At 57.2% G+C, this 26,398-nt stretch overlaps 1 protein-coding gene across 9 annotated transcripts in view; it reads right to left on the bottom strand.

Annotated features, from left to right (window-relative positions):
- Window positions 1-26,398, bottom strand: part of CADM1 (cell adhesion molecule 1) — a 131,516-nt gene that overhangs the window by 38,891 nt on the left and 66,227 nt on the right. For all 9 annotated transcript variants that reach the window (XM_068167798.1, XM_068167795.1, XM_068167801.1 and 6 more), the window contains exons 2-5: window positions 8,320-8,466; window positions 7,959-8,111; window positions 4,078-4,215; window positions 2,238-2,393 (exon numbers count right to left, since the gene is read on the bottom strand). In XM_068167798.1, coding sequence (XP_068023899.1) covers window positions 2,238-2,393; window positions 4,078-4,215; window positions 7,959-8,111; window positions 8,320-8,466 — 594 coding nt within the window. The remainder of the gene's footprint in view (window positions 1-2,237; window positions 2,394-4,077; window positions 4,216-7,958; window positions 8,112-8,319; window positions 8,467-26,398) is intronic.

Here is a 26,398-nt window from a genome sequence, read left to right on the forward strand (position 1 = left end):
TCCATCCATCCATCCATCCATCCATCCATCCATCCATCCATCCATCCACCCATCCACCCATCCATCCACCCATCCACCCATCCATCCACCCATCCATCCACCCATCCACCCATCCATCCATCCCCCTCCTGTCCTTCCCCAGTGCTTTTCATGCTCGAGTTGGACACATTCAGGGCTGTTGAGGAGAAGATTCTGCTGTGCCCTGCTGGCATTCCGTGCCCTTGGTGGGAACGAGCAGGACTGAGAGGGAGAATGCAGCAGCAGGGCCCTGAGCAAGGAGCACAGCCAGCAGATCTGGAGTAAAACCTTGCAGGCTGCAAGAGAAGCAGGGGGGGCCACACATGTGAGGATAGGACCATCAGCGAGGGCTGATGACCACCACAACAGAGAGCTGGAAGCTGGAGTGCCTGCAGGGTAACCTCATGGTCAGCACATGGACACAGACCCCAGCTGGGAGGAGTCCTTCCCTCTGGATCAATCAGTTGAGAAGGAATGAGTGAGGGCTGATGGCAGGAGCTCACCTCCCCCAAGAGGCCAAGCCCACACCTGCAGCAGCTCTGACCAAGCTGCCCATCCATGAGGCAGTCCAAGAGGATTTTCCTCCTGCTCAGGCTCTCCCAGCACCCAACACAGCACCAGCCTGGAGCAAGGGGAGCTGAAGGGTTAAAGTTTGCTCTGCAGCTGCCCTTGCTAGCCTGGGTTCAGGTCCAACAGCAGGTACTAAGTGCAGATGTCTGGATGCAGTCCAGCACGTGGAGCCCTGCAGCTGCTAATTGCTGGGAGCCGCAAGGTTGTGATGCACAACTTGTTCAGCTGCTGCTGCTCTCCCTGCAGGCCATCTGCTGCTGCCTGCTGCAGGAGCTGCCTGGACTAAGGCAGGTCAGGTCCCCACATATGAACATGATCCCTTTGAGCAAGCTCAGTTTAGCTCACAAAACCAACCCAGGCAGCTGCCTCTGCTCTGCCCTGGTTGCAGGGCCGGTAAAGGCTGCCAGTGGAAACGGCCAGGAAGGGATTGATCTGAGGAAGAACCAAGCTTTGTGCAGACCTCTCCTGACCATCCACCCATCAGGGCTGCAGAGTCTCTGAAGGGAGTCCTGGAGGGGGCTGAGGAGCCAAGGGGAGAAGCCCAGCAAGGCTGCAGCCCCTTGGCCTGGCGGGGAGCTGGGATTCTTCTCCTCCCCATTCAGCATTTGATCAAGCCTCACAAAGGTGCTGATGCATTATTAAAGCTAATGGAGCTCTACAAGAAATGTTAATGGACATTAAGTTTGCATAAATGAATTACACATTAGCAGAGCTCAGCTCTGCCAGCTGAGCTGGTATCTGATCACTTCTGTTTTCCTCATTACAGGAACATCACTTCCCGCTCCTCTCCCAGATAGGAGAATTGTAACCAAGATGTTCAGAATCAAAGCACATAATGAGGCAGACAGGATGAATTAACACAAAACTTCCTCTTCTCCTTTCCATTCACCTTACACTTGGAGTGAACCTGCAAAACCAAGTGCTCAGAACCACCCTGGCACCCCAGGCTCTGATTGTGCCTTCAGCAGCTTTCTGAGCACAGCTGTGACTGTGGAGCAGCTCCAGCAGCTCCAGCAGCCGAAGGTCAGGCATGGCTGCATTTGGGACCACAGGGATCTGTAGGTACCTGCTCATTAACCTCGTTAACACCATCAGAAGAGCAACTCCTGAAGGAGGTGGAGTGCACTGTGAGTACTGAGGATGTTTGGAGCACTGCAGAAGGTGGTGGCCTCCAGCAGCAGTGTCACTGCAGATGCCACACAGCTCCTGGAGCTGTGGTTTAGAAAAGCCTTGGGAAAGTGTTCGCAACGCACAGCCCTCAGCTCCTTTTGCTCAGCACCAGGCTTCTGCCAGCAGACTCGCAGTGGTGGCCAGCTGCTTTGATGTGGGAGTAGAGAAGCACTTTTCAAAGAGCAAGTAGGTTGCTAAAAGGAAAATGCTCAGATTTAATCTGTTCTGACAATTACAAAGCCCAGCCAGGATCCTTTGATGGTGCAAATTCTAGGTACAGCAACTTATTCCTTAAGAGAAAGAAGCTACCTCAGAAGGGCTTGGAAGAGTCATGGTTTAACCCCTGAAGTGGTACCCAGCGTCCTGGGGACAGGAGGACAGGACACAAAGCCCCTGGGGTTTCATCAGGTAGTGACCAGTCCCTCAGCTCCTAGGTGAGCACTTTGCTAGGTGCAGGGAATGGGAAGGCTGCTACTCACACATGACTTCCAGGTAGCGCTGTGTCTGCAAGTCCTTGACCGCAGGGTGATCCACCAGGCAGATGACAGGGACCCCATCGTCCTCCCGCCCCACCTTCAGCACCAGCTGGCTGGTGACTGTGTACATGTCCAGCCACTGCTCCACCTCTGACTTGCCTGTTGGGAGAAGACAGGGGCAGGGAGTCAGCATCACCACCCCATGGGCACCAAGGGCACCTCCCTCCTTCCTGTGCCCTTTGGCCAAGTGTCCCCCCTCTGCTCACAGAGGTTTTGGGGAGGCGAAGGAGCATCCTTCTCCATCAGGCTGCTGCCAGACGAAGTCCCCACTGGGATCAACGATCCCCTAACACCAGCCCCAAATCCCCAGACTCCTAAATCAATGCACAACAAATGCCCTCCCACTCCTGGATCAACAATTAGCCAGAAAAGTGATTAAACAGATTAACTTAATTGAAAGACATATTGATAGACTGCAGCCTTCCAGCAGCAGTGGTGGCTGGAGCAGGGCATGGCTTGGCACCAGCTGCCTGGAGGATGAGGCAACAGAAACAAGGAGGGAGAAAGGACAAAGGAAGAAAGGAAAGAGCAAAAGGATTTTCCAGGAGCTTGGCAGGCCCTGGTGCCAGCCCTCAAACACTTGTTTCTTGAGAAGTCCCAGCTGGTAGCTGAGGTCCTTCAGACACAAACATTTGTTTGTAACACAGCAAAGTGAAACAGGAGAGGCACAGGAAGTGGCACCCCCTGATGTTTAGGGGAAGGGCTTTCTGCCCAGCACAGCCATGCTTCCCTGCTGCCCAGCCCCAGCCAGGGACTTCAGCTTCCCCACTTCTGCCTGCAGAATAGCTCCCAAGAAGCAGCAGGGTGGGCTGCTGCTCAGCTCAGCAGTCTGCAGACAGGAAGGGGAGAGCTGCCACTCAGCTGCCACCACAGAAAGACTGTGGCCAGAGGCCGGACAGCCGGGCACGAAGGATCACACACTGCTGCAGTGCTGCCCACCAGGATGGGGAGGAGCCCCAGAAAGGGACCATTGGCACACTGTTGCTGGGCATTGCTGGGCACGGCTGCCCAGGCAGCAGGTCTGCCTTCCACCCTGCTCAGCATGGCCTCAGCAGGGCTCCTACTCAGATGCTTGTAGGTGTTGGGCTTGCAGAGAGAATTTTCTTCTGCCCTTGTTGGGGGTAGGTTTCAAGCAATGAGCCTGGACTCTGCAGAGAGCCCTGCAGTGTCTCAGGGGGGTGAGGCACTGAGGTGTTGCCAGCCCAGCTCACAGCTGCTCACAGACCCCAACGAGCAGCATGTCAGCAGCGACCGGAGGCAGAGACTCGAATGTGCAAACAGCAGGAGCAGGCAGAGCTCGGGGAGCCCCAGCAGCCAGGGGCTATGAATATTCAGCTGAACACGGAGAGACGCTCCACAAACAAGAGAGGCAGACGTGAGGCTGAGCTAGGAACCTGCAGAGGCCTCAGCAGAGAGCATCCCACCCGCAGCCGGCACGGCGCGGCCGGCACGGCGCGGCCGGCACTGCCGCAGGAGCGATTCAGCACACGGCTCCGGGGCTGTCCTCAAGGTCACCTGCAGCTACAGAGCGACTCCAGACCTGGTACTCCAGTCTGGCAGGTGGGCAGGGACCAAGGGTTCAGCCCTTCTGTGCTGGGCAGTTATCTGCCTGCCCACACCGCCCTTTGCTCTGAGCTGCCCTTCAAAGCAGCTCCTGCCATGGTTGGTTTTTATCCTTTCTTCTCCTGTTTTCCCCCCAGGCTGGTGCTGAGGACAGGCCCCAGCCTCACACGGAGCACTGCAGCTGGCTGCAGGCAGGAGGTGGCTGAGGGGCCACACATACCAGTCAGCTCCTTGTTCCCTTTGAACCATCTGATGGTGGTGGCTGGTCTGCTGGCCATGGCAGTGCAGTTCAGCTCAATCTCTTCTCCCTCCACGGCGACTTCTTTCTGGATGTCGATGACCAAGTTGCGTGGGGGGACTGCAACAGGAGAGGAGACAGGAGGTGAGAAAGACATTTTTTGATCACTACCACAGGGCAAGACCCTCAGGAAAACTCATCAGATCTACCTGAGGAGAGTTGGCCACAGTACTCCTGGGATCTTGCAGAGGATCAGCTCTTGGCTGGGCAGTTTCAGAGTAAGCAGAGCCAGACCCTCCCCACCCCACAACCATCACTCCTCAGCTCTGGAGCTCTGCTCTCCCCCAGGCAGGCAGCATTCCAGGGAAGAGCTTTCAACTCCATGCTGCTCGCCTGTGCTGCTGCTGTTCAGAACTGCAGCTTGACTCTGTGCACGTTCCCTGACTCCTCTGACAAGGAGAGGAAACATAGAGGCTGACATTTGGAAGTGCTTTGCTTACCCTGCCTCTAACCTCGCGCTGCGATGTTTCTCTCCTGCTGTTGAGCTCCCAGCCTCAGCTGGCAGCGGTGGAAGGCAGCCAGCAAGCATCAAGCTCATTTAAGAGGCTCAAGAAGCTGCTGTGCACAGCATGGGCTGGAATGCCCTCACCTCTGGAACCCATCAGGCCTCCACAAGCCAGGCACAAAACCATCCCAGAGTGGAGAGCTCCAAACCAGGGATATGCACCCAGAGCACATGGAATTCCCTTGGGACAGGAACGTGCTGGTGCCCCAGAGAAGGATCTTCTGGAGACCAAGACTCTTTTAAACATGACTACAGAACATAGCATAGTTAAGGTTTGAAAAGACCTCTAAGAGCATCAAAGTCCAACCTTCTGCCAAACACCTCCGTGACCACGAGACCACGTCCCAGAGTGCCACATCTGATTGCTTTTGAACACCCCCAGGGATGGGGACTCCACCACTTCCCTGGACAGCCTGTGCCAATCCCTGACCACACCTACAGCAAAGAAATTCTTCCTGCTATCCAACCTACACCTCCCCTGGTGCAGCTGGAGGCAAATGGTCCATGAACATTACCCCAGGAGTAGTGAGCAGCAGGCTGTGACTTCAGGGGGACCACAGCCGCTGCAGCACAGCCAGGAATGACAGACTCGCTGAAAGCTTCCAACAGGGGCAGGAGGAAATCTCTTCCCCACGGAAGAGCCCACAGCTAGCGAGGCAAAAAGCAGACAAAACTGAGCATCAGGAGCTCAGAGAGCGCAGAGCTGGAGCCTGAGACAAACCCCAGAACTTCCAAAGGAGCCTCAACCTTGCTCTGATCAATGTGATTAAGCAACTGCATGGTTCAGATGTGACTAACACGGTTCCGAGCTAATGAAGAACAAATATGTACAAATAGCATCCAGATGATCAAATGGACTAATTAGTCACTTGTGGCTTCTGCCTAAAAAGAACAGAACAGGCTCCATATTTGAGCCTTTCACATCTTCCAATTAGGCAGCAACAACTCTCCACAGCATGTCAGAGCAGACAGGGAGGTGCGCGGGGAGCGCCGCCCGAGCCAGCGCCGAGCTGCCTCCCAACGCCCACTCCCAAGGAGGATGCCTCCAAACTTTGCTCCCTGCTCTGAAGCCAGCATCATTAGAGGCAGAGCAGCACAACTGCTCTTTGATAGAGCCTCAGGCAGATCAAAGCCTGAGTGATGACCATGAGATGAGTACCAGGGAGCATGTTCCCGGGGGCACTGGTGGGGACCACTCCGCTGCCTCAGCTCAGGCTTTTCTCAAGGTCACAGCCCAGGAACAGGCTCAGCTCCACCTTGCCACAGAACATGTCCCTCATGGAGCTCTGACCAGGGTGCTTTGGCCATGGTCACTCCTGCTCATGGCACAGCAAAGCCACCAGAAATTTCTCCTAATTAGGGAGTCAACAACAGAGGGAATGGGAAGGAGATGCCACCCTTGGTGCCACAGCACCCGACCTCTCCACACAAATGCCAGCCAGGCTAAGTAGTGCCCTCCCTTGTCCTCCAGTACCAACAGCCATTGTCCTGCCTGCCTCATGAGCTCAGCTTTGGCCTGAGGGTGCCATGAAGGTAAAAGCAGAGCACTCAGTGCTTCATGGATGCCAGGGAAGGCAGGCACACAGCAGCCACACTGCAACCCCCTCCTCAAAAAGAGCTGAGGGACAGGGGGGGCAACACAAACTGCCCCCTGAGTTCCTCAGAAACCCCAGACCAACAAACCCCTGCGTTTTGTCTCCCACTTCAGAGGCAGCAGCGCTGGCCTGGAGGTGATCAGAGCAAGTGCCATGATTTCAAACAGCTTCTCAGCACTGTTGGCTGCGAGATGAAACCCAACCAGCTCTGTCTGTGTGTGATGAGAGAGGAGAGCTGGAGCAGAGCTGTGAACAGGGGAAGTGCAGAGAGACTCTGAGGATGTTGATAACCCTAATAGCTGTAGTAGAACTGCTTATAAACATTACTTATACAATGTATAAAACCTAAGCAGCAAATCTCATTAAGTGAAAGAAGGAAGATTTAGACTAATCAGGGAGCAAGATCTCACATTAACTCCCCCCCTGTGCCTCAGGTTCTCTATTAATAGAGCCCTGGAAGCTCGGCAGGAGCAGCTCCAGCGGCAGGAGCAGCTCCAGCGGCAGGAGCAGCTCCAGCGGCAGCAGCTGCTGATGCGGGGAGCAGAACCGCGGCCCCCCCTGCTGCCAGTGAAGCCCAGGGGAGTGAAGGGCAGGGATGAGCCCACGGGGCTGTGTGGGAGCAGGTTCAGGTGGGGGACAGAGCAGACAGGGTAGGGCTGGCTCTGGCTCTGGCTCTGCAAGCAGCCATCCCGAGGCAAAGGAGCAGGCTCCGATGCCAGCGGCGCTGTACCAACACACAGCTGGCTCAGGTGAACAAGGAGCTCTCACTTCCCATGAGCTGAGCTCCAGACTCCCCTGCACACCAAATCCACTGACAGCCCTGCAGGAGCTTCACATCTGCACAGCAGCAGGAGGTTTGCCAGCGCTGATGCTGGTGCCACCTGCCCTGAAGGAGCACCACAGCTGGGCAAAGCTCCAGCACTGAACCGCAGCCACCCACACCCCGGGCCCAGGGAGGAAGGGTTTGGGATGTGGCCACAGTGGCTGATTGCTGCAAGCACAAAATCCATCCACAGCACTTCCACCACGCTGGGAAGCATTCCCATCCCTTGGTCTTCCCTCTGCACATCAGAGAAGCATTGAAAGAGGTTTTCTACAGCTTCTCCTTTCCAGCTGACTCCTTCCTTTCTCCCCTAAATGAGACAACCACTGCAGCTCTGTCCCTGCTCCCCATAGCATGTGCTGCCTCCCCTCACCCTGGGCAGAGCAGAAATGAGACAGAGGAGGGTTTGTGCTGCACAGCTCCTGCCCTTCTGCCAAGCCTGGGGCTGCAGACATCACTTCCAGGAAGTCAGAGGTTCAGCTTGGCCTGAGAAACCAAACGACTTCCTCAGGCACACAGAGCAGTGACAGCACTAAGAGCTTGTCCTCAATGCTGTCTGCAGATGAAAGCTGGTAGTAAACCCCACTCCCTGAGAGGCAGGAGAGCCTCAAAGCCTCTCCAAGCGACCTGCCTGAGTAAAAGAGGCTTGGAAGTGGAGAACACCTCATGCTTACACCTCTGCTTATTCTTTGAAGCCAAAAATTGCCTGCAGGTTCAAGCCCTAAGCTGCTGAAGAACTGAGCTGGTCTCCAGTAGGAGAGCTCTCAGTGCTCCAGGCTTGCTGTGCTCATGGCTGGAGAGCTGTGGCTCTCCCTGGGTGGCTGGAGCTCTCCAGATGCTGTGCAGCCCCCAGCCCTGCCAGCACCTCTCTGGTCCTTACCCAGCACTGTAATGGTGGTGTAGATCTCCTGGGGGGGGTCGGTGTAGAGCTGGCAGAAGTACCTCCCCTCATCAGAAACAGACACATTGGTCAAGGACACTCGGAGCTCGCTGTTGGAGAAGTTCACCAGCTGGAACCTGCTGTCCTTCAGCGCTGTGGAGCAAGGACACCACGGTGAGAGCAGCCCTGGCCCCCTCCCGCCACACAGCAGAGCTCTGCAGAGAGCAGCAGCCTGGGGACGGGCGCCCAAGGGGCTCCTGACGGCAGCTGCCCTCCAGCTCTGGGCCTGTGAAGCATTTCTGCTCCCTGACACAACCAGGCACAGGGAGAGCTGCTCCCAGCCAGGGAAGAGGAAACTCACGCCTGAAGTCCCGGAAGTAGATGGTTTGCCTGTTGGGATTCAGCAGCTGGATGACGGAGTCGTCGCTGTTCTTGACGCGGCAGCTGATGGTGGCCACGTCCCCCTCCACCACCGTCACGTCCTCTGTCACCAGGTTCTGGCCTTCGCCTGAGGGAGCAGAGACAGGGCATCAGTGGGGGGCAGCGAGGGTCCCCTGGCAGCAGAGCTGCACAGCAGCACAACCCATTGGACACAGACCTCTGACACAAAGCTTGCATCGTGTGGGAGGGAAGAGGCTGCGGCTCACCAGACACCGTCCCAGCCCTGATGGCACCAGGCTGAACTCTGGCCACGTCTCCCTGCCCTCTGGGTACAAATTCAGCTCTCCAGACTGATGAATAGCAGCAGTGAAGAGTTGCTGTCAGACAGACTCACACCCCCCAGAGCTGAGTGCTGCAGGCCCATGGCAGGAGGTGCAAAGAGCCTGTCCCTGGCTATCTGCTTGGCTCCTGCAGCTCTTCCTGCAGCTTGATCCTGTTGGAAGCCCTCGAGCAGAAGAGGAGCATCCAGCCACCATCCCCCCCCCCCCACTGCCACCACCCCCCTCACTGCCACCACCCCCCTCACTGCCACCATCCTTCATGGAGTGTTACCTGCTGCTAACCTGAGTTTGCCAACCTGCCCGTCCAAGGATGCAGACACAACCCTGTACTTGTCCAGGCAGCTTCCTGCCAGAGTGGTGGCAGCCCTCATGCCCAGCCCATGGGGTTCAAAGCTGTCTACAGACACCCACAGGCAGGATAACCCTTGAAGGTGACAACCTCTTCCTGTAGCCATTCTTGAGTGTCTGCAGCCCTGCCTGAGGTCCCCAGCAGCACCGGGGCTGCAGGCACACACTCCCCTTCTGCACTCGGGGACAGGTCCCCAGCCCCACTGTAGCACCCATGCAGACACCAAGGCTGCCAGCCAAGAGCCACCTCCACCACTCACTGCAGGAGCAGGGACCGAGTGGAGGCAGAGCAGGTCCCATCCTCAGCAGCCCCTCAGGCCCCAGCAGAGGCAGCATCAAACAGCTCCGAGGTGCAAACCCTGAGGGCTGCTAACCGCTGCTGAGGAATGGTTTCATCAAAGCCATTCCAAGGCAGGTTCTTGCCCAGGGATCAGCTGGGTGTGCTCTCCTCCACACGGTATTCACTACAAATCATTAACACAGCCATTAAGATTCGATTTCCATCTCGGCAATCACTGCCAGCATATTTTTTTACATTTACTCTAAAAGACTCAATCCTGTTTTCAATTCATTAAGCTGCTCCTTGCCTTTGCCGAGCTGCACATCGGCTCAGGAGCCTCTTGGAATTAATAAGAATTACAGTAGAAGTAATTTAGAAATAAATTATTTGAAGTTCAAGCCACTGAAGCTTTTCCTGCCAGGATGCTGCTGCACTAAGCCTGCCGAGTGACGCCTTTAGAAGCCCAGAGCTCGGCCCGGGCTGGCACCGAGCTGCCTCTCCAGAAGGCTCTTGTCCTCCGTGAGGGCCTGGGGTTAGCAGTGGCAGGGTGCAGCTGAGGACAGGCTGAATGCAGGCTCTGAGGCAGCTCCAGCCCTGCCTCGCTCCGGCTCCCAGGGCTGCCAAGCCCCTGAGCTCCACCGCCCTGAGCTCGCCCGCGGGCAGCCCCAGCCCGAGCCGGGCACCGCTCTGCGCCAGCCCTGCCCAAGGCTGCTCCCATGGCACAGCTCAGTCACAAACTCCATAGGAAACAGAGAGGCAAGGTGCAGTGAGGACTCTCCAGGCCCACCCCTGCCACTCACATCCTCACTGCCAGCTGTTCCCTGTTCTTGTCACCAGCTTTGCCCCGTGAGGGCAGGGACCCGCCTCCCCTCTTCCCCTTAGGCAGCTCACACCCAAGAGAAGGCTCTCAGCACCTCCCAGCAGTGAGGAGCCAGCTCCTGTCCCCAGCTCACCTTTCCCTGCCGAGTGACTCTGCCCTTCAGAGCCCCCAGGCTCAGCACCAGTGCCAGGGGGGAGCAGCTTTGCACTGCGAAACACTTGGGGAAAACAAACTGCAAACGGCAGCCAGTTGTGCTCAGCTATTAAATTTGTGGGGAAAAAACCAGGCTACAGCCACCTTTATGGCTTAAAGAGTAGGAATAAAAGATGACAATGGCTGCAAACTGACACCAGAGGCTGTATTTACCTTAAACATCTGCGAGTTTCTGCCTGATGGAGTGGCGCCGGGGAACGCCTGCCGCTGCCTGCCGGCTCCTGCTGCAGCAGGGAGGGAGGAGGGGCAGCAGCAACCCGGCTGGCCTGGCACTGGGGCTCACCCTGCCACACACCAGCTCATCCCTGCCACAGACCAGCCCACCCATGCCACAGACCAGCCCACCCCTGCCACAGACCAGCCCATCCCTGCCACACACCAGCTCACCCTGCCCCAGACCAGCCCACCCCTGCCACACACCAGCTCACCCCTGCCACAGACCAGCTCACCCTGCCACACACCAGCTCACCCCTGCCACACACCAGCTCACCCCTGCCACACACCAGCCCACCCCTGCCACAGACCAGCTCACCCCTGCCACACACCAGCCCATCCCTGCCACAGACCAGCCCACCCATGCCACAGACCAGCCCATCCCTGCCACACACCAGCCCACCCATGTCCCACACCAGCTCACCCCTGCCACACACCAGCTCACCCCTGCCACACACCAGCTCACCCCTGCCCCACACCAGCTCACCCTGCCACAGACCAGCTCACCCCTGCCACACACCAGCTCACCCCTGCCCCACACCAGCTCACCCTGCCACAGACCAGCTCACCCCTGCCACACACCAGCTCACCCCTGCCACACACCAGCCCACCCCTGCCCCACACCAGCCCACCCCTGCCACACACCAGCCCATCCCTGCCACACACCAGCTCACCCCTGCCCCACACCAGCCCACCCCTGCCCCACACCAGCTCACCCATGCCCCACACCAGCTCACCCTGCCACAGACCAGCTCACCCCTGCCCCACACCAGCTCACCCCTGCCCCACACCAGCTCACCCTGCCACACACCAGCTCACCCTGCCACACACCAGCCCACCCTGCCCCACACCAGCTCACCCCTGCCCCACACACTGCTCAGACCAAACTGCTCCCCTCGCTCTCGAAGCCTAAAGCCTGTTTTCTGCCCTGGCTGCCTCCCTGCCTTTAGCCAAAGGGTTTTCCAGCCCAGAGTGCTGCCAGGCTTCCTGGTGCCCAGCAGCAGCACCTGACCCCTCCCCTCCTGCCACTCCCAGTAACCACACCAGAGCAGGTTTATGGTCTGTGCCTCTCTGGGGTCTTTCTCTTACCCAGCTCTTGACAGCTAAAGCTCCAGGGCCATACACCTCCTGTGCCCCAAGGGCTGCTGGTGGCAGGGGCAGGCAATCCCCCTCATCTGCCACTGCTCAGGATGGGCATGGCCAAGGAGGCACCTGGGAGGCTGGGGGGAAGCATCTGGCACAGCTCAGCGTTAGCACCAGGCTTTGCCACCAAGCCTGCTGCTCTGCAAGCCCCAGGTTCTCAGTCCCCATGTCCAACACAGCTCCTGACTCAAAGCAACCTCTCCCCAGGGCGCCCAGCACCCTCCAGTGTCAGGCCAGCAGCTTTGGACCCTTTGGAGGAAGGCTGCTCCAAGCCCTGCTCAGCACAGGGCAGCTTCAGCTGCCTGAAAGCACAAGGTGCAGGTTCTGCTGCTGTGGCTGAGCTGGGAAGCTCTGGGCCTGGTTCAGAACTGTTTTTTTAAGCCATTGGACAGTTCTTAAATAAAAGATGTTGCTGCTGCAGCTTTCTACTCTATTTATCTATCTCTCCATCTACCCAGGGATGCTCAAGCAGCTGAATGACCTTTCCAGAACAGCTTTCAAAAAACACAAGCAGCTGATCTCTTGCTTTTATTCTGGAAGCTGATGGTCCATCATCAAGACAATAAAAGGTCACTTCTTCAAAGTCTGTCTTGCTCTCCTAAGGTCAGAGGTTTATCAGAGCACCACCAAAGGACATCTGTGTGAGCGCTGCTCGGTGGCTGCCGAACATCAGGGACGCAGAAGATCTTTCGGTGGAAGGCTTTGAGAATAGGAGGCAGGATGAGAGAGTCATCCCCTGAGAGATGCCTGGGGGTTCCAAGGGGGCTGTCAGGGGCACATTGAAAGAGAGGAATGAGGGAGGGCACAGAGAAGAGAGCAAAAGTGCAGTGAAAGGCAAAGCTGTGCACAGCCCCAGAAGAAACACAAGGTGGGTTGTGTTGGCTCCTGCCCCTCCTGCCCCTCAGCCCTCACTGCCAGCCACCATCCACCATGGGCACCACCTAACACCCAGGGCTTTGGTCCCTCTGCCACTGCTCAGCAGCAGCAGCCAGGGAGCAGCATCTCAGCAAGAGGAGCTGGTCCCAGCAGCCTGCTGCCTGCATCCCCTGTGTTTAAATACCACTCAATTAGGACCAACACTCATCTATTATTAACAGCACCTCGTGCACAATTCCTTATCTGCATCTCCAGCCACAGCGCTGCCAAGGACACCCACGGCCCAGATCTAAGCAAGGAGACCTTGATTAACCCAGAGTGTGAGACACAGGTGGAAGTTCCCCCCCCTGCCATGCCTGGTTCCATGAGGGGCTCTGGCCTGGCAGGAGGGGAGGGAGCTCTGCTGCAGGGTCTGCTCTGCAGGGACACCGAGCACCTTCAGAGTGGTTATGGAGCCAGCACAAGTCTGGCCAACAGCTTCTCTGCCTCAGGGTCCTCCCTGGCTCTCCTCAGCTGTGGCAGCCCCTGCTAAAACCCTGAGCAGTGAGGAGTAGGTGTTTGCAGGTCTGTCACCTGCACTGTCACCTCTCCTCTCCTGGCTGGCAGCAGCCACATGCTGCCCATCGAGCACAGCACTGCTCACGCTCTGGACTGGCCTGTGGAGCAAGCTCACCCAGCTGCTCCTCCTCCACCTTCCCCTGCCCAGCAAACCCAGCATCCATCAGGAGACATGGCAGGGAGGGCTCCCAGACAGGACACCAACCACACCAACCCTCCATCTCCAGGAGACCTTCAGGTGCTGCTCCTGCTGAAGTCTGTGTTGCTGCACTGATACAGCAGCTGCCTGAGGCACAACACCCCCAGCCCCAGGGAACAAGGGCAAGTAACAGGGAAAACTGCTCCCAGTCAGAGGTTTGGTTTCCCTCTAACAGCAGCCTCTCCTGCAGCCCTACCTGCAACCCATTTCTTGCAGATTTTGTAACATTTCTTTTTCTTTCTTCCTTTTTTTTAACTGCCAGCAGCATCTGTCACCCTCTGCAGCTTAATAATCTCCTTCAAAGCCAAGAAATCTTTATTTCCATAAAGCACCCGAGATGAATGTTGATCACCAGCAGCCCTTTCTCCTTCCTGAAGGACAGACCCCCCCTAACTGCCTGCACACCCCAGCTAAAGCCCTGCCAGGGTCCCTGGGCCCCCCCTGCAACAGGCACCAAACAAACAGCACAAGTAACCAGCAGCATGCAAGCAATGTCCTGGGGCAGGGTGGGAGAAGAGGGAATCAGCTGGAAGGAGGCTTCCCTTGGGGTGTCCTGGCCAACTCCCATTCCCAGGCTGAGGCAGTGTGCAGCCAGCTGCAGATCCCAGCCTGTGCATTACCCACAGAAGTTATTCTCCCAGCCCTCAACAAACCCCCTGCAGAACTCTCCAAAGCATTCACCCTCACAGCAAATGAGAAGGAAAACACTCACCAGCTGCAGGGACCCAGCCTGTGCCCACCTCAGCTGCCTGCCCCCCGGGGGCCACAGGGTGAGCCTCCCTCCCTGGCTTAAGCTCAGTTTATGTTCTGCCCTTTAAAGCTAATCCCAGTTTGCAGCCACAGCAGAGCTGACCTGGATTCCCACTCAAACACCACTGCCCCCAGCTGCTTCCTTAGCAAGTGCTTCTCTTTTGGGATGGGAGCTGATGTCCCAGTCCTGGATGCTGCTCCTGTCCTGCCTGAGGGCACAGCACTGCTGCTCCTGGCCAGCTCAGGCTGAATCTGCTGGCTGCAGGGTGTCAGAGCCTTCCCCTGGCTGCACCCAAAGCTGAGTGAGAGATCCTTGCAGGAGCTGTCTGCCTGGTGCCTGCAGGGGGGAGATGCCCACATGCTGCACAGGAACCAAGCCCTTTGGGTAGCTGAAGATTCAGAGGTGAGCTGCCTCTGGCTTTGCCAGCCTCTAGCAGTCACACAGTTAATTTCTTTCAGCCCTTTTGCCCCCCAAGATAAGGCAAAAAGTGCTGCTGCTGCCTGCCAGTGAGAGCAGGGCTAGGGGTGGATGCTGCTGTCAGGTGCTGGGGGCCACACAGAGCCAGGCTCAGGAAGCCAAATCAGCAGCATCTCAGAGACAGCACAGTGCCAGGAGCTTGGTGCAGGGGTAAAAAGCTCCCAAGCCTGAGCCTGCACACCTGACCCCCCTCTGATGTGCCTGTCCAAGGACCACTGGAGCTTATGCTGCTGGAGCTGAGGAGGAGCCACACCTGAGCCTGGGCAAATGGGAGCTGGAGGCTTGGTGCTGCCAGTGCACCACAGGGCTCAAGGGCACCACCAGGCTTGTGCTGCCAATTAGCCACCTTCCTAGCCCTGAGTTCTCAGCACATCAGCAGTCCTCAGGCCTCACATTCCTGCTGCAAAGCCCACATTGGCCAGGAGGAGCCAAGGGCAGATCCTTGGCCCTGGCAGCAGGATGCTGGAGCAGTGCTGTGTTTATTTGCCTCTGCTCAGCACCTGCTGGCTCCCATGAAAGAGCTGAGGATGTTCCACTTCGTGCCTGCACTGAAGGCATTCTGCTGCCCTTTGCTGCAGGAGCAGCCAGGCCACAGAGACCCCCACACATCACCTGCACACAGCCTCCCATGAGCAAGGTGCCCTGGCTTTGGGGTCTCTTCCTTTCCTTCCTCTTTTTTTAAGGGTCCTTCTCCCCTTTATTTCTTTTCAGAGGCCAGAGACAAGATCTGCTGCTGATCTGCAGACCCCATCAGTGAGGGGGATGCACCCCTGAAGAAAGGGGGAAAATAAATGGCAGCAGCAGCAGCAGGATCAAAGCGAGACCTGCCTCCAATTTATCCTGCTGAGGAGGGATAAAAAGGTACCTTCCAACAAAAGCTGTTAGTCTAGATCCTGGATCAGACACAATGATGAATGGGAGCCTAAAGGGCAACATATTTGTAAGTTTTAAGTCTCTTACAACACCAACTGTCCTGATTCATCCCCACGATAAAGGCAGCTCCGAGAGCTATTTTACCATATTTATTATTTTACAGAGGAGGCAGAAAAATGTGGAATCAGCTCTCAATCTGCCACCCTTCAGATTTATAAATGTGAGCAAAAGACCAGTGCTAACATCTTGGAACATTAATCTGCTCGCTGCAGCTCCTGCACCTCCCTGCCCCCCGCTCCCCGGCACCCCCCAGGGCTCCTCCAGCCAGGCACAGGGAAGCTAAATGCTGCTGCTTTTTTTCTGTTGTTCCCCTTCATCTGCGGGATTTGCTTTGATTAAAGCCATGAAGGGAAAGGGCAGAAGCTCCTGAGCACACAAAGCTCTGCTCCAGGGGCTGGCTTTGCAGAGGCAGCTCCCCGGGCACAGACCCATCCCTGGCACTCTCCGCAGGGGCCCTGTGGTGCGGCGCTGGCTCACGGGACAGGGGCGAAGCTGGGAGGGAGGGAAAAGAGACCCTGCACTGCTCACGAAAAAACCACCTCCCTCTGCATCGCCCCACATGCCTCGAGGCTGCCTTCCAAACACAGATCGTCTTTAATTTTTAATTAGGGCACCGCCCCGGCGCAGACCCCACAGGGCCCCAGGTTCAGGCTCGGCGTCTCCCGCCGCAGCGCAGCGGCGAAGGCGTTTTCCACGCAGCACCATTAGAGCTAATTAAGCGCCGGGCAAAGCACACATCCTGCTCTAAATGTCATTTAGTTTTACAGTTAAACTCATCAACATTTATCAAAACACTGCCTGAAGAAAGAAGGAGACAGCTACAACTCCTGACGACTCTGTTTCGCTGCTGCCTTTGAAGCGGCGGCTCGCAGGCAGGCGGCAGCCAGCAGAGCCTTCCCCTGCCATATTTTCATCTTTTTGACTGAAATGTTAATTTTCTGCCAGGTTCCTGCATTCAGCAGGATGGGTGCTGTGTGCCTGCTGTGCACCGAGGCTGGGGAAGCGCTGGAGAAGCCCCAGGCGCGGGCAGGACCAGCAGCCTCGGTGGATACCCTGACCCTGGTCCCAGCCACCACTCACCGGTGGCATTTCTGCCAGGTCAGCGCTGGTGTGGCCAGCGGCAAAGGAGGCAGGAAAGGGAACAGGAGGCTGAGGGTTGAACTCCCAGCTCTCTACAACTTCCTGAAAGGAGACTGGAGCTAGGTGGGGCTCATTCTCCCAAGCAGCAAGCCCCAGGACAAGAGGAAAGAGCCTCAGGCTGCCCCAGGGGAGGTTTAAGTTGGACATGAGGAACAATTTCTTCCCCTTGAGTGAGGGTTGTCCCAGGGCAGTGGTGGAGTCCCCATCCCTAGAGGGGTTTAAAAGTCGTGTAGGTGTGGTGCTGAGGACCATGGTTTAGCAGTGGCCATGGCAGTGCTGGGTTAACAGTTGGACTCAACGATCTGCAAAGCCTCTCCCAGCCCAAAGGATGCTGTGACTCCATCCTGTGATTCCATGAGCTGCTGGGTACCAGCTCGTGGCAGCAGGAACCAGCACCTTCTGCTTTTGCTCATGAGGCTTCTGCTTTGTTCTAGCACCTTTGGCTTTCCCATCCCTTCCAGCTACACATCCCTGGCTGCCAACACAGAGCAGGATGCACACCCACAACCAAGAGCCCTTCTGCCCAACGGCAGGGCCGTGCCACCGCCCCCTCCTCAGGCACGTGGTGACCATCACCGCTCGGTGGTGTCCTGGGCTCCACAGGACGTTCCTGCTGCAGCAGGAGGGAGCTCTGAGCTAAAGGGACATTTCCCTGCCTGCTTTGTGGCTCAGGGGCCGTTTGAGCTCCACACAAGGGATGTGAGCTGCAAAGAAAGGAAAACAGAAGCAACGTGTGCTTGCAGACACCGCTGTGCCAGCTCTGTTTTCAAAGCTCAACGTTTCTGGTTGTCTCCTGAGAAGCATTAAAACATGCAAACCGAGCCCATTAGCAGCAATTTGCAATTTACTGCTCCTCCTTGATATTCACATGGTAAACACCAGCAGGTATCAGCTCCATCAATAAGGATCGCAGGCACCCAGTCGACTGTAAACCATGTCGAGCTCCCTGACTCTGCAGCTTGAGACAGAAGAAAAGGCACAAACAGGCAGGCTGGGGAGGGAGGTTTCCTCATCAGCCCTCATTACAGAATTATGCTGTTGTGCCACGGCAGAAGCAGCAAGGAGCGAGCATTGAACCTTTCTGCCAGTATTTATGGATTCCCCTTCCTGCAAGAGTGCTGCGAGGAGGCTGAGGTCCTCCTGCGGCTCTCCCCCCGCGCCCTGCTCCGCCTGGCACCGCGGCTCTGCAGCACAACCTCCTCCCCGTGCTCCGACGTCTGCTCCGCTCCGTGTTGGCAAGGCAACGGCAGCGCAGGGCGCCGGGAGCCAGCTCCGCGGCTGCGCCCCGGGGGGCGAGGAGGGAAGGACCGCAGCCGTTAAGCCGTGCTTGAAACACCAAGTGCCCTCTTGCTCTGCATTTGGAACCTCTCCTGAAGGCTCTGAAGCTGTGCCCGGCACGGAGCTGCCCGCCCAGTGCAGCTACAGGCACCTGTCTGCAGCCCTGACGGGAAGCCACAAAGGCTTTCCAAGCAGGGTTTGGCCAGGACTGGAGCCGTTGCTGCCCACACCATGGAACCACAGCCTGGAGGGGGGTGGAAGGGACCTCTGCAGATCACCCAGTCCCAGCCATGCAGTGAGTTTCTGAGGGGGGTGCAGCTGGGACAGCAACGGCCCTGAGCAGAAGGGACATTAGCAAGGAGCTTGGAACAGTGAGGGCCAGGAGGTGCTTTGGGAAAAACTCAAGCAGCACTGCAAACGTCCCCTTCCTCCCTGCCAAGCCCCAGGCCTGGGGCACAAGCCTGGGCCACAGCAGCAGCCAGAAGATCCCTGATAAACTGCTCCATGGCTGCAGCTTGGCACAAACCCCCTTGCTGGTGCCAGCACTGCCCAAGGGGAGCAGCCCCTTCCGTGCATCCCCAGGTCAGACTCTTCTGAGCACACAGCACAAAGCCTGCACTGGTGCTGCTGCTGTGGTGGGGACCCTGCAGAGGTGGTGGAGAGAGCAATCCCTGGCAGCCACGGAAAGGCAGGCAGCAGACACAGAAATGGGATGGAAATGGCCTCCTCTCTTTTTCTGTGTAAATACAGTAGTTGTCTTGCAACCCCAAAATGCTCTCCCAGCTTATCTACTCCTTCTGTTCCTACCCTCAAAGCTCAGCACACTCCAGTGTTCTGCTGAGATGTCACCAGAGAGACAGGAGACCTTTCACAGATGTTGCCAACAGCAGCTGGAAATCTACTTAGACATTTGCTTAGCTTTTCTTGACAAAACAACCTGAACCCTACCCCATTCTTCACCACTCCTCCCAAACCCAGAAGCCTGGAGAGCTGCTCCTTTCTGCTGATGGGAAGGCTGCCCCCCACCCACCTGCTGCATCAAGGGCAGAAGAGTTAAAACCTATTTTTACAGGAAAAGCTCTGCAAGAAACATCTCAGCAGCATGGTCAGGAAAGTTGAAGTTTGCAGCCATTTTCTTCAGAGAGCAAAAGAAATTCTCTCCCTGCCTCACTCCCATTCAAAGCCCTTCACAGAGCCCTGTGACAGGCCTTAGCCTGTCAGGAACACCATGGAATTGTTTGGGTTGGAAAAGCCTCTGAGATCATCAAGTCCGACCTTCAGCCCAACACCACCATGGCCACTGAACCATGTCCCAGAGCCCACAGGTTTCTTGAGCACCTCCAGGGATAGGGATTCCACCACCTCCCAGGGCAGCCTGTGCCAGGTTTGAAACGTGCTGCCTGTGCCTGTTTCTCAGCCAGGGAGGCTGGAGGCTGGCTGCTGGGCTGGGAGGGTTGCACTGGCTTACAGGCACCATAAATCACCGAGTCCTTGAAAGGTGCTCGTAGGTTCCACCTCCGAAGTTACCTTAATAACTCACCAGGCTGGAGCAGCAGCATCTTCTGCAGCAAGTGCAGGGTGGGAGCAGGGCTCCTCCAGCAGCCTCCTGGGGCTGCTGCTTCAAACCCATCACCGTGGAGCCAGCAGGGTTCATGCAGCTCAGCTGCCGAGATCAAGCACTCCGGTTTTGTGGAAAAACACTGCCCTGAGCACCATCTGCTGAGCACCCAACGAGAGCTGGGATCCTCCAACCAGGACACCTCCCTTTTCCTACCACCTGGGGTTGATCTGGGGGCAGCTCATCCTCTTGTCACCACCCTGAATCCAGAGACGTGGAGCTGGGGATGGATAGTGAGCTCCTCCGTGGCTGGGGATGAATTATCCTCCGGCTGCTGCCCAGAGACAGCCAGGAGCAGCCTTTGCAGGGTGATGAATGGCTTCTGAGTTGGGGTTGTGTTATGAGAACAAAACAAACCATCATGAATCATGAGGTTTTATGGCGATGCCTTTGCCTGTAATTTCCTCAAGAAGCTGAATTACCCTCTGCTCATTAGCAAACCTGGCTGCACAAAGCCAAGGGTGCCGCAGCACGCCGGGAGGCAGGGGCGGGGAGGCGGCGCGGGGGCCAGCGCAGAATGGGGGCCGTCAAATGCCATCATCACACGCCCAAGGAAACAATAGAGGAATCAATCGGGGGGAGGCAATCAGAAAAGGAGGAAATTCAGCTGCCATATTCTTTGTTTCCACCCAAAATACCACAGAAGGAGTTCAGCTCCCCGCTCCTCACCCACCGGCGGCCAGAAGGCAGCGGTGCTGGGAGCAGGCTGGGACGGCCGATCCGGCACCGACAGGGATGAGCACAGCAGGTCCTGCCCTGCTGCCAGCTTGCGAGCGCTGGTTTGCAGGATGGGAAACGCTGACACCCCCCAGCCTCCTACCAGGCATTTCCAGGGGGAACTCGTGAGTTTCTGGTCATTTACCCTCAATTTGCAGGGGACACAAAACCTCCTGAGGGCAGCAGCGCTGCTGCTGGCTTCAGACTGCAGCTGTCACCACACTCAAAATCCCGGCGGGATGAGCTCTTGGAGCTGGCTCAGAGGGTTTCTTGGTTTGTTTTCTAAACAAACACCAGCAAAACGTGCTCTGCTAGGCAAGCTGCCCGTGTGGAGATGCACATCTCTGAGCAGACCTGGCAATAATTAACTGTGGAAGCCAAAAGGATTTTTACTCAAACTCTACTTCTGGTTTGGTACCTTCCAAAGCAACATCCCCAGGCAGAAAGCCTGCAAGCATCAGAGTACAGCCCTTGGGTCATCAACAGCTACAGGCAGCAGGGGGCTGTGTATGAAACCCACACCATGACACACTTCACCTGGAAGTGACCTGCCCTTGCTCCAGCCACACTCTTACATCCCTTCAGCATCTCTGCTCAGGATTAGCTGTGAATGAGGCACTGAACCCGGTGACCACGGAGCTCCTGCCTTACTCTAAGCTGCCAGGTTTTCTAGCCAGTCCCAGCTGGCTGCAGACGAGGTGGTTTGGGTGCTTTGAGCCTGGTTTCCACCCGTGAGCAGCATCCAAAGCAGGGTCATGCATGGGGCAGCTCAGCTGCATTCTCCTTGTGTCTTTGCCCGCTGTCCCAAGGCTTCCTGGCAGGGTGGAGAAGCCCTGGTTTCATGCACACCAATAAGCTGAACAGGACCCTTGGCATGAGGCACAGAGGAGGGCCACCAGCCTGTGTGACAGAGCCCCTCACCAGCGCTCAGCCTGCACTCCTCATCCTGGCTGCAGCTTTCCAGAGACCTGCTGGGCTCACGGCCTCAGGGAGCGTAAGAGTTGAGCTGGAGCTGCTCCTCCATCTCCTCCAACATCAGAGCTAATGAGGCCGGTGCTGAAGGCAGGGAAAGCAAAGCTCCCTCAAAGGCTGTGTGCTCGCTGTGCCGGGACGAGCCCCGCACGGCTGAGCAGGCGCTGCGCGATGCTTTTCTGCTCTGAAAGCCGCTCAGTCAGACCCCCCCAGCGCCCAGATCCAGGGAGGCTGCAGCTCCTCAGCCCCTCTCCCTCAGCCCCACCACCCTCCCTCCCCCCGGCTGAGCCTGGGACACGCAGCTCGGCCAGCGGGACCGTTCCAAAGGGATCCCAATTAACAGCCCGCAGCTATTCACGGCGAAGGGTTCCGCAGCTCTCATTCAAAGTTCTGCTTTTGTCTTCCCCGTCCCTTCCCCGAGCCAGGGCTCATTACCCGCGGCGCCCAGCTCTGTAATTGGTTGGGAATGCGGTTCTGAGCACAATGCTCCGGAGAGGCTGCTTTATGAGCTCTCCTAATCCTGCCGAAGAACACCATGAAACCTCAACCCCAGATGTCTGGCTCGGCACCAGGACACTTGGCCGGCCCGGCCCGGCGCGGCTGCCACGGCTCTGGCACTAGCGGCAGCTCCTGCGAGCACGGAGGGCACAGCACGGAGGGCACAGCCACCACACCTGCACCCTGCCAGCTCCCCCACTCCAGCAAGAGCCCTTTGCTGGCTCTGAGCCACAGTGTTTTGCAGGTGAGGTGAGCACAGGTCCTCCCCTTAGCAAGAGGCTTGGGGAACACGCAGGCTGGTGCCTCAGCAGGTCACTTTGAGCACCGGATCCCAGCACCCCACTCAGCTGCTGGCAATGCTCCACAGCCCTGAGTTTGTTCCCCAAACCCATTTTTACCACTCACAGGTTTTTGCTCACAGTTGTTGCTGTCCAGGGACTGGAAAGAAATTAATCTCTTTACTTAGACATTCTGCCCAAGTGCAAAGGTGAAGGCATCTTCTGACCACAGAGAAGGAGCAGTTGGAGCACCTTAGCTCAGTAAACACCTTGCTGCTGAGAGGAAGCAACACCCAGCTGCAGAGCAACGTGGGGCAGACTGGCAGCACGGCTCACCCCCTCCTTCACTGGGGTCAGTCATCAGGGCTCAGGGGCAGCCTTCATCAAAGAGAGCAACAGGTACTAGACAGGAGAACCACGGAATGGGCAAGAGAAGATCAAGGTGAACCTCACAAAACTGAGAAGCTGCTCAGAAAATGGCCTTGGGACAGCAGAGTGAATTATTTGTGCATCACCCCCCCCGGTGATGGGAAGCAAAGCTCCACAGGGGAGCTCCCACAGCAGTCACTCTGGTGCAGTTTAGAGCAGTTTGGATCCAAGCCACCCCTTCCATTTCCTGCTTGGACTGAAAGATAAGGGATGGCCAAGGGCAATGAGGAGACACCACCAGAAGAGCACTGATTCCTCCGCAATAAATTGACAACTGCAAGAAGTGGGGTCCCAGGACAGCCCCAGATCCACTGCAGAACACAACCAGCAGAAGGCAGCACACCAGAGAGTCCTGCTGAAGGAGTCTGAACACCAAGGGTGTCTGCAGTGGCATCTCCTGCATGCCAGGAGCACTCTAGGAACACAGAACACACACAAGGAAAGCCTCTTAGCCAGGCTGCCAAGCTGGGGATGCCAGCCCTGCCCTCATCTCACCGACAGAGCCAGGCAGCACCAGGGATCCTCTGCTCATCGCTGGGATGCAGCAGCACACACCTGGAGGACTCTGGACTGCTGCCCACCATAGACAAAAGGATTTTTCTCAGCTCAGCACATCTGCTGCTGCTCTTTTCACCACTTGGGCTGTGGCTTGCTGAAATCCCCTGCTCCAGGTCCAGCTGTGGACTTGGCCCAAGCGCTCTGCAATAGCACTGAGGCTCAGGAAGCTGAGAGAACCTATGGATGCCCAGAGGGACACAAGAAGCAGGGGGGCAGGCAGCAGAACCAGCACAGCCCACATGAAACCTGCTGAGGTGTCACAGGCACCTGCATGGGCTCTGCAATCCACCTCACCAGCACAGGGGTAAAAGAGCATCTCCTGGCTCAGGATGTGAAGGCAACCTCCCTAAGCCTTCTCTACTGTCCCAAGGAGCAGCAGTACCTCAAGATAAAGAGCATGGAAAGTCCTGAGGCTGAGGGTCTGGGGAAATCAATCTTTGTCCTCCTTTGAAACAGAGCTGCATTTCCCCTGTTTGTCAGCTCAGATCCCCCCCGGTGCCTCCCTGCTTTCCCCCGGGGCGGGTTACAGACAGGCAGAGCACCTGGAAGCAGTCCCCACTGTGTCTGAGGGCTGGTCCTTCTACGAGGAAGAAATGTTGGATTGGGTTGCTAAAAGCATCAGCCTGCTTATCAATCTAGGAACAGCATCTTTAAAGGTCACAAGCAGAAAAGAAAGAAACCCCCAAGCCTCATTCTAATTCCTCACCAACAGGAGCTGGTCCTGCAGAGATCCTCCCTGCCGCGCTCCGCACCACGACCTTGCCCCTGCCCGGACAATGGCCACGGCTGCCTCTCATCTGCTCACCTCCCCTCTGGGCCACAGATTAAACCCAGTCCTGGTGCCATCACAACACAACACCAAAGCCTCCCTTGAAGTCTCCATGAGCTCTTTGGGTTTAGGTGTTACTGAGAGGCTTCAGCCCCTGCAAGCACAGGCAAAGAGCAATGAAAACTGCAGGTGGTGGCAGTGGGGTGTGACTGTTAGCCAGGAGGTCAGCAGGCTTCCCCTGAGCCCAGTCAGGTCCCTGCCACCGCCTAAACCTTCAGAAGGACTCCCTCAGCTGACCTTTTTTAACGCAAACCTTTCACAAAGTCTCTGGAGCTCAAGGGCTGCACTTCCCTGCCATGAACGCTGAGGTGCTGCCACAACGGGAGTGAGAAGGTCCCAAGTGTCCAGCCAGGATGAAGTCTGGGGACAGCAACCTGTCCCTGCAGGTCTCCTGCTCCTTGGCTGAGCTTAACTGGGCATCTCCTGCTCAAGGCCCTGTGGTACTCCTGAGTGACAAGGAGGAAGAGGCAAGTAGCACAGAGTCACCTGCAACTGGAGGGATCTGTCTTCGGTAATTAGGAGGCACAGACCGACAAGTGCTGCTGATAAGGAACAAGGTGGCTTGAAAGCAAGGCTTTGATCCCAGCACAGGTTGACACAACACAGCCCTGATGGATTCTGTCTGCAGGAAACGTTGAACAGAAGGAACTCAGGGCAGAAGAGTCACAAACCCACGGCAGGGGAGCAGCACTGACCAGCCCCTGTGGGGCTGGCACCGCCCCAGTGCCCATGCTGCTGCCAACAAGCAGCACCCACCAGAAGATTCCCCATTCCTCCCACTGCCAAAAGAGGGAAGCTAGTAGCAGCCTTCCCTGGCTGCTGCCGGCAGGGCGGGTGGTGAGTGGGCTCGGCGGAGCTGTCAGGACCAACACCAGCGGCGTGTTTACGAGGGAAGAGCTGCAGGCAGCGCGGGAGGGGCTGTGGGAGGGAAGTGCCAGAGCCGGCGTCGGAGGCTGGAGCTCCCCAAAGCGCCCTGGCAGGTGACTGCGGCCCTCTGCACCCACCCCCAGCCCTTTGGAGGTGAGTCAGAGGCGACTCAAAGGCTTGGCTCGGAGGGGAGCATCCTGCAGAATGCCCACACTGGGCTGGGGGGACCAGCAGCACCATCACACCTGAGCCGTCGAGGGGCCTCACCCTGGCAGCCAATTCTGCTCCACCTTCTCACACCATCGATCTCTGCTGCGCTCTCAACAGGAGGCAAAGCCGCTCTGGAGCAACCCACACCTCGCAGAGAGGACATAGCAGCACCGGAGAGCTCAGCCCCAGAGCAGGCAGAGCTCTCATTCCACCACTATCAGCCGAGCCTGGGTGTTCCCAGCAACTCCCTCCACCCGGATCGTTAGCACCGGTACTTCACACCCGCTCCTGCTTTTAATTCTCGCTTTGTCTGGAAAATGTTTCTGAGAGCAGCCTTTGTTCACCACCCACCACTGCAAGGCTCTGCCAGCTCCCGTGGCGGGAGCGCCGGCGGCGTGTGCCAGCCCCAGAGAATGGCAGCTACCTGTCACTGCCTGCGGAGCAGCCACTCCGCGCTCGCCTCCTGCACGCCGCTCCAGGTCCCCACTTCGTGCGGGGGTCCGTTGTGACCCAGTGCTGTGGGTCAGGCTGCACCGGGCTGGGCCAGGGCTCTTGTGGGACAGCTGCAATGTGCTCACAGAATCAGAGCCATTTAGGCTGGAAATGCCCTTTCAGATTATCAAATCCTAGAATGGTCAGGGTGGAAGGGACCTTGGAGAACATCTACAGGGCAGCCTGATCCACAGCCTCACTGAAGAACTTCTTCCTCGGCTCCAGCCCAATCCTGCTCTGCCTCAGCTTCAAACCATTCCCCCTTGTCCTGTCTCTAGCTACCCTCATGAAAAGTCCCTCTGCAGCCTTGCTGCAGGGTCCCTTCAGGTACTGGAAGGCAGCTCTAAGGTCCCCCTGGAGGCTTCTCCACCCTTCTGATGCCAAACACCAGGACACCTCCCCACCACCATCCCCAGAGCCACTCTCTGCTGAAGGATGGAAGAGGCAGCTGTGCAGTGGGCAAGGCCTTCACACAGGCAAAGGAAAAAGTTATTTCTGCATCTGGGTGCGAGCAAAGTGTGCAAGAGAACCAAACCTGGCAAAAAAAAGCCCAAACTTGCCAGCCCCTGGGAGCGAGCTGGGTGTGGAAGCAGCCCAGAGCCCTCCTGCTGGAAGCCCTGGGCTCAGCTGAGCTGTGCTGAGCGCTCGGCAGATGCAAACAGCGCAGCTTTATTTTTATCCCAGCTAAATTGGGTTACAAAGAGGGAAACCAACATCTCACTGCTGCAGGCAGAAAAGCAGCGCTTTGAGAGCCAGTGAGAATTGCTGGAAAGAAGTTCTTGGGGGAAGCTGCACAGGGCTGACACACAGGCACTGGCAGCAGCTCCTTCCCTGCCCAAAGAGATTTTCCATGTGGAGAACCACGGCTGCCTTGGTTCAGATCCGAGCCCCTGTCTATGGGATGTGCTCCCTGACCAGCTGCTAAACAAGAGAGAAAAAGCACCAAGGAGAACTTCAGGCAACCTGATCCAGTTGAGGAAGCCCCTGCTGACTGCAGGGGGGGTGGGACTGGATGACCTTC

This window comes from Melanerpes formicivorus, unplaced genomic scaffold (assembly GCF_026170545.1).
Source record: "Melanerpes formicivorus ecotype bairdi unplaced genomic scaffold, bMelFor1.0.p_v2 SCAF_123, whole genome shotgun sequence".
NCBI classification, from domain to species: domain Eukaryota; kingdom Metazoa; phylum Chordata; class Aves; order Piciformes; family Picidae; genus Melanerpes; species Melanerpes formicivorus.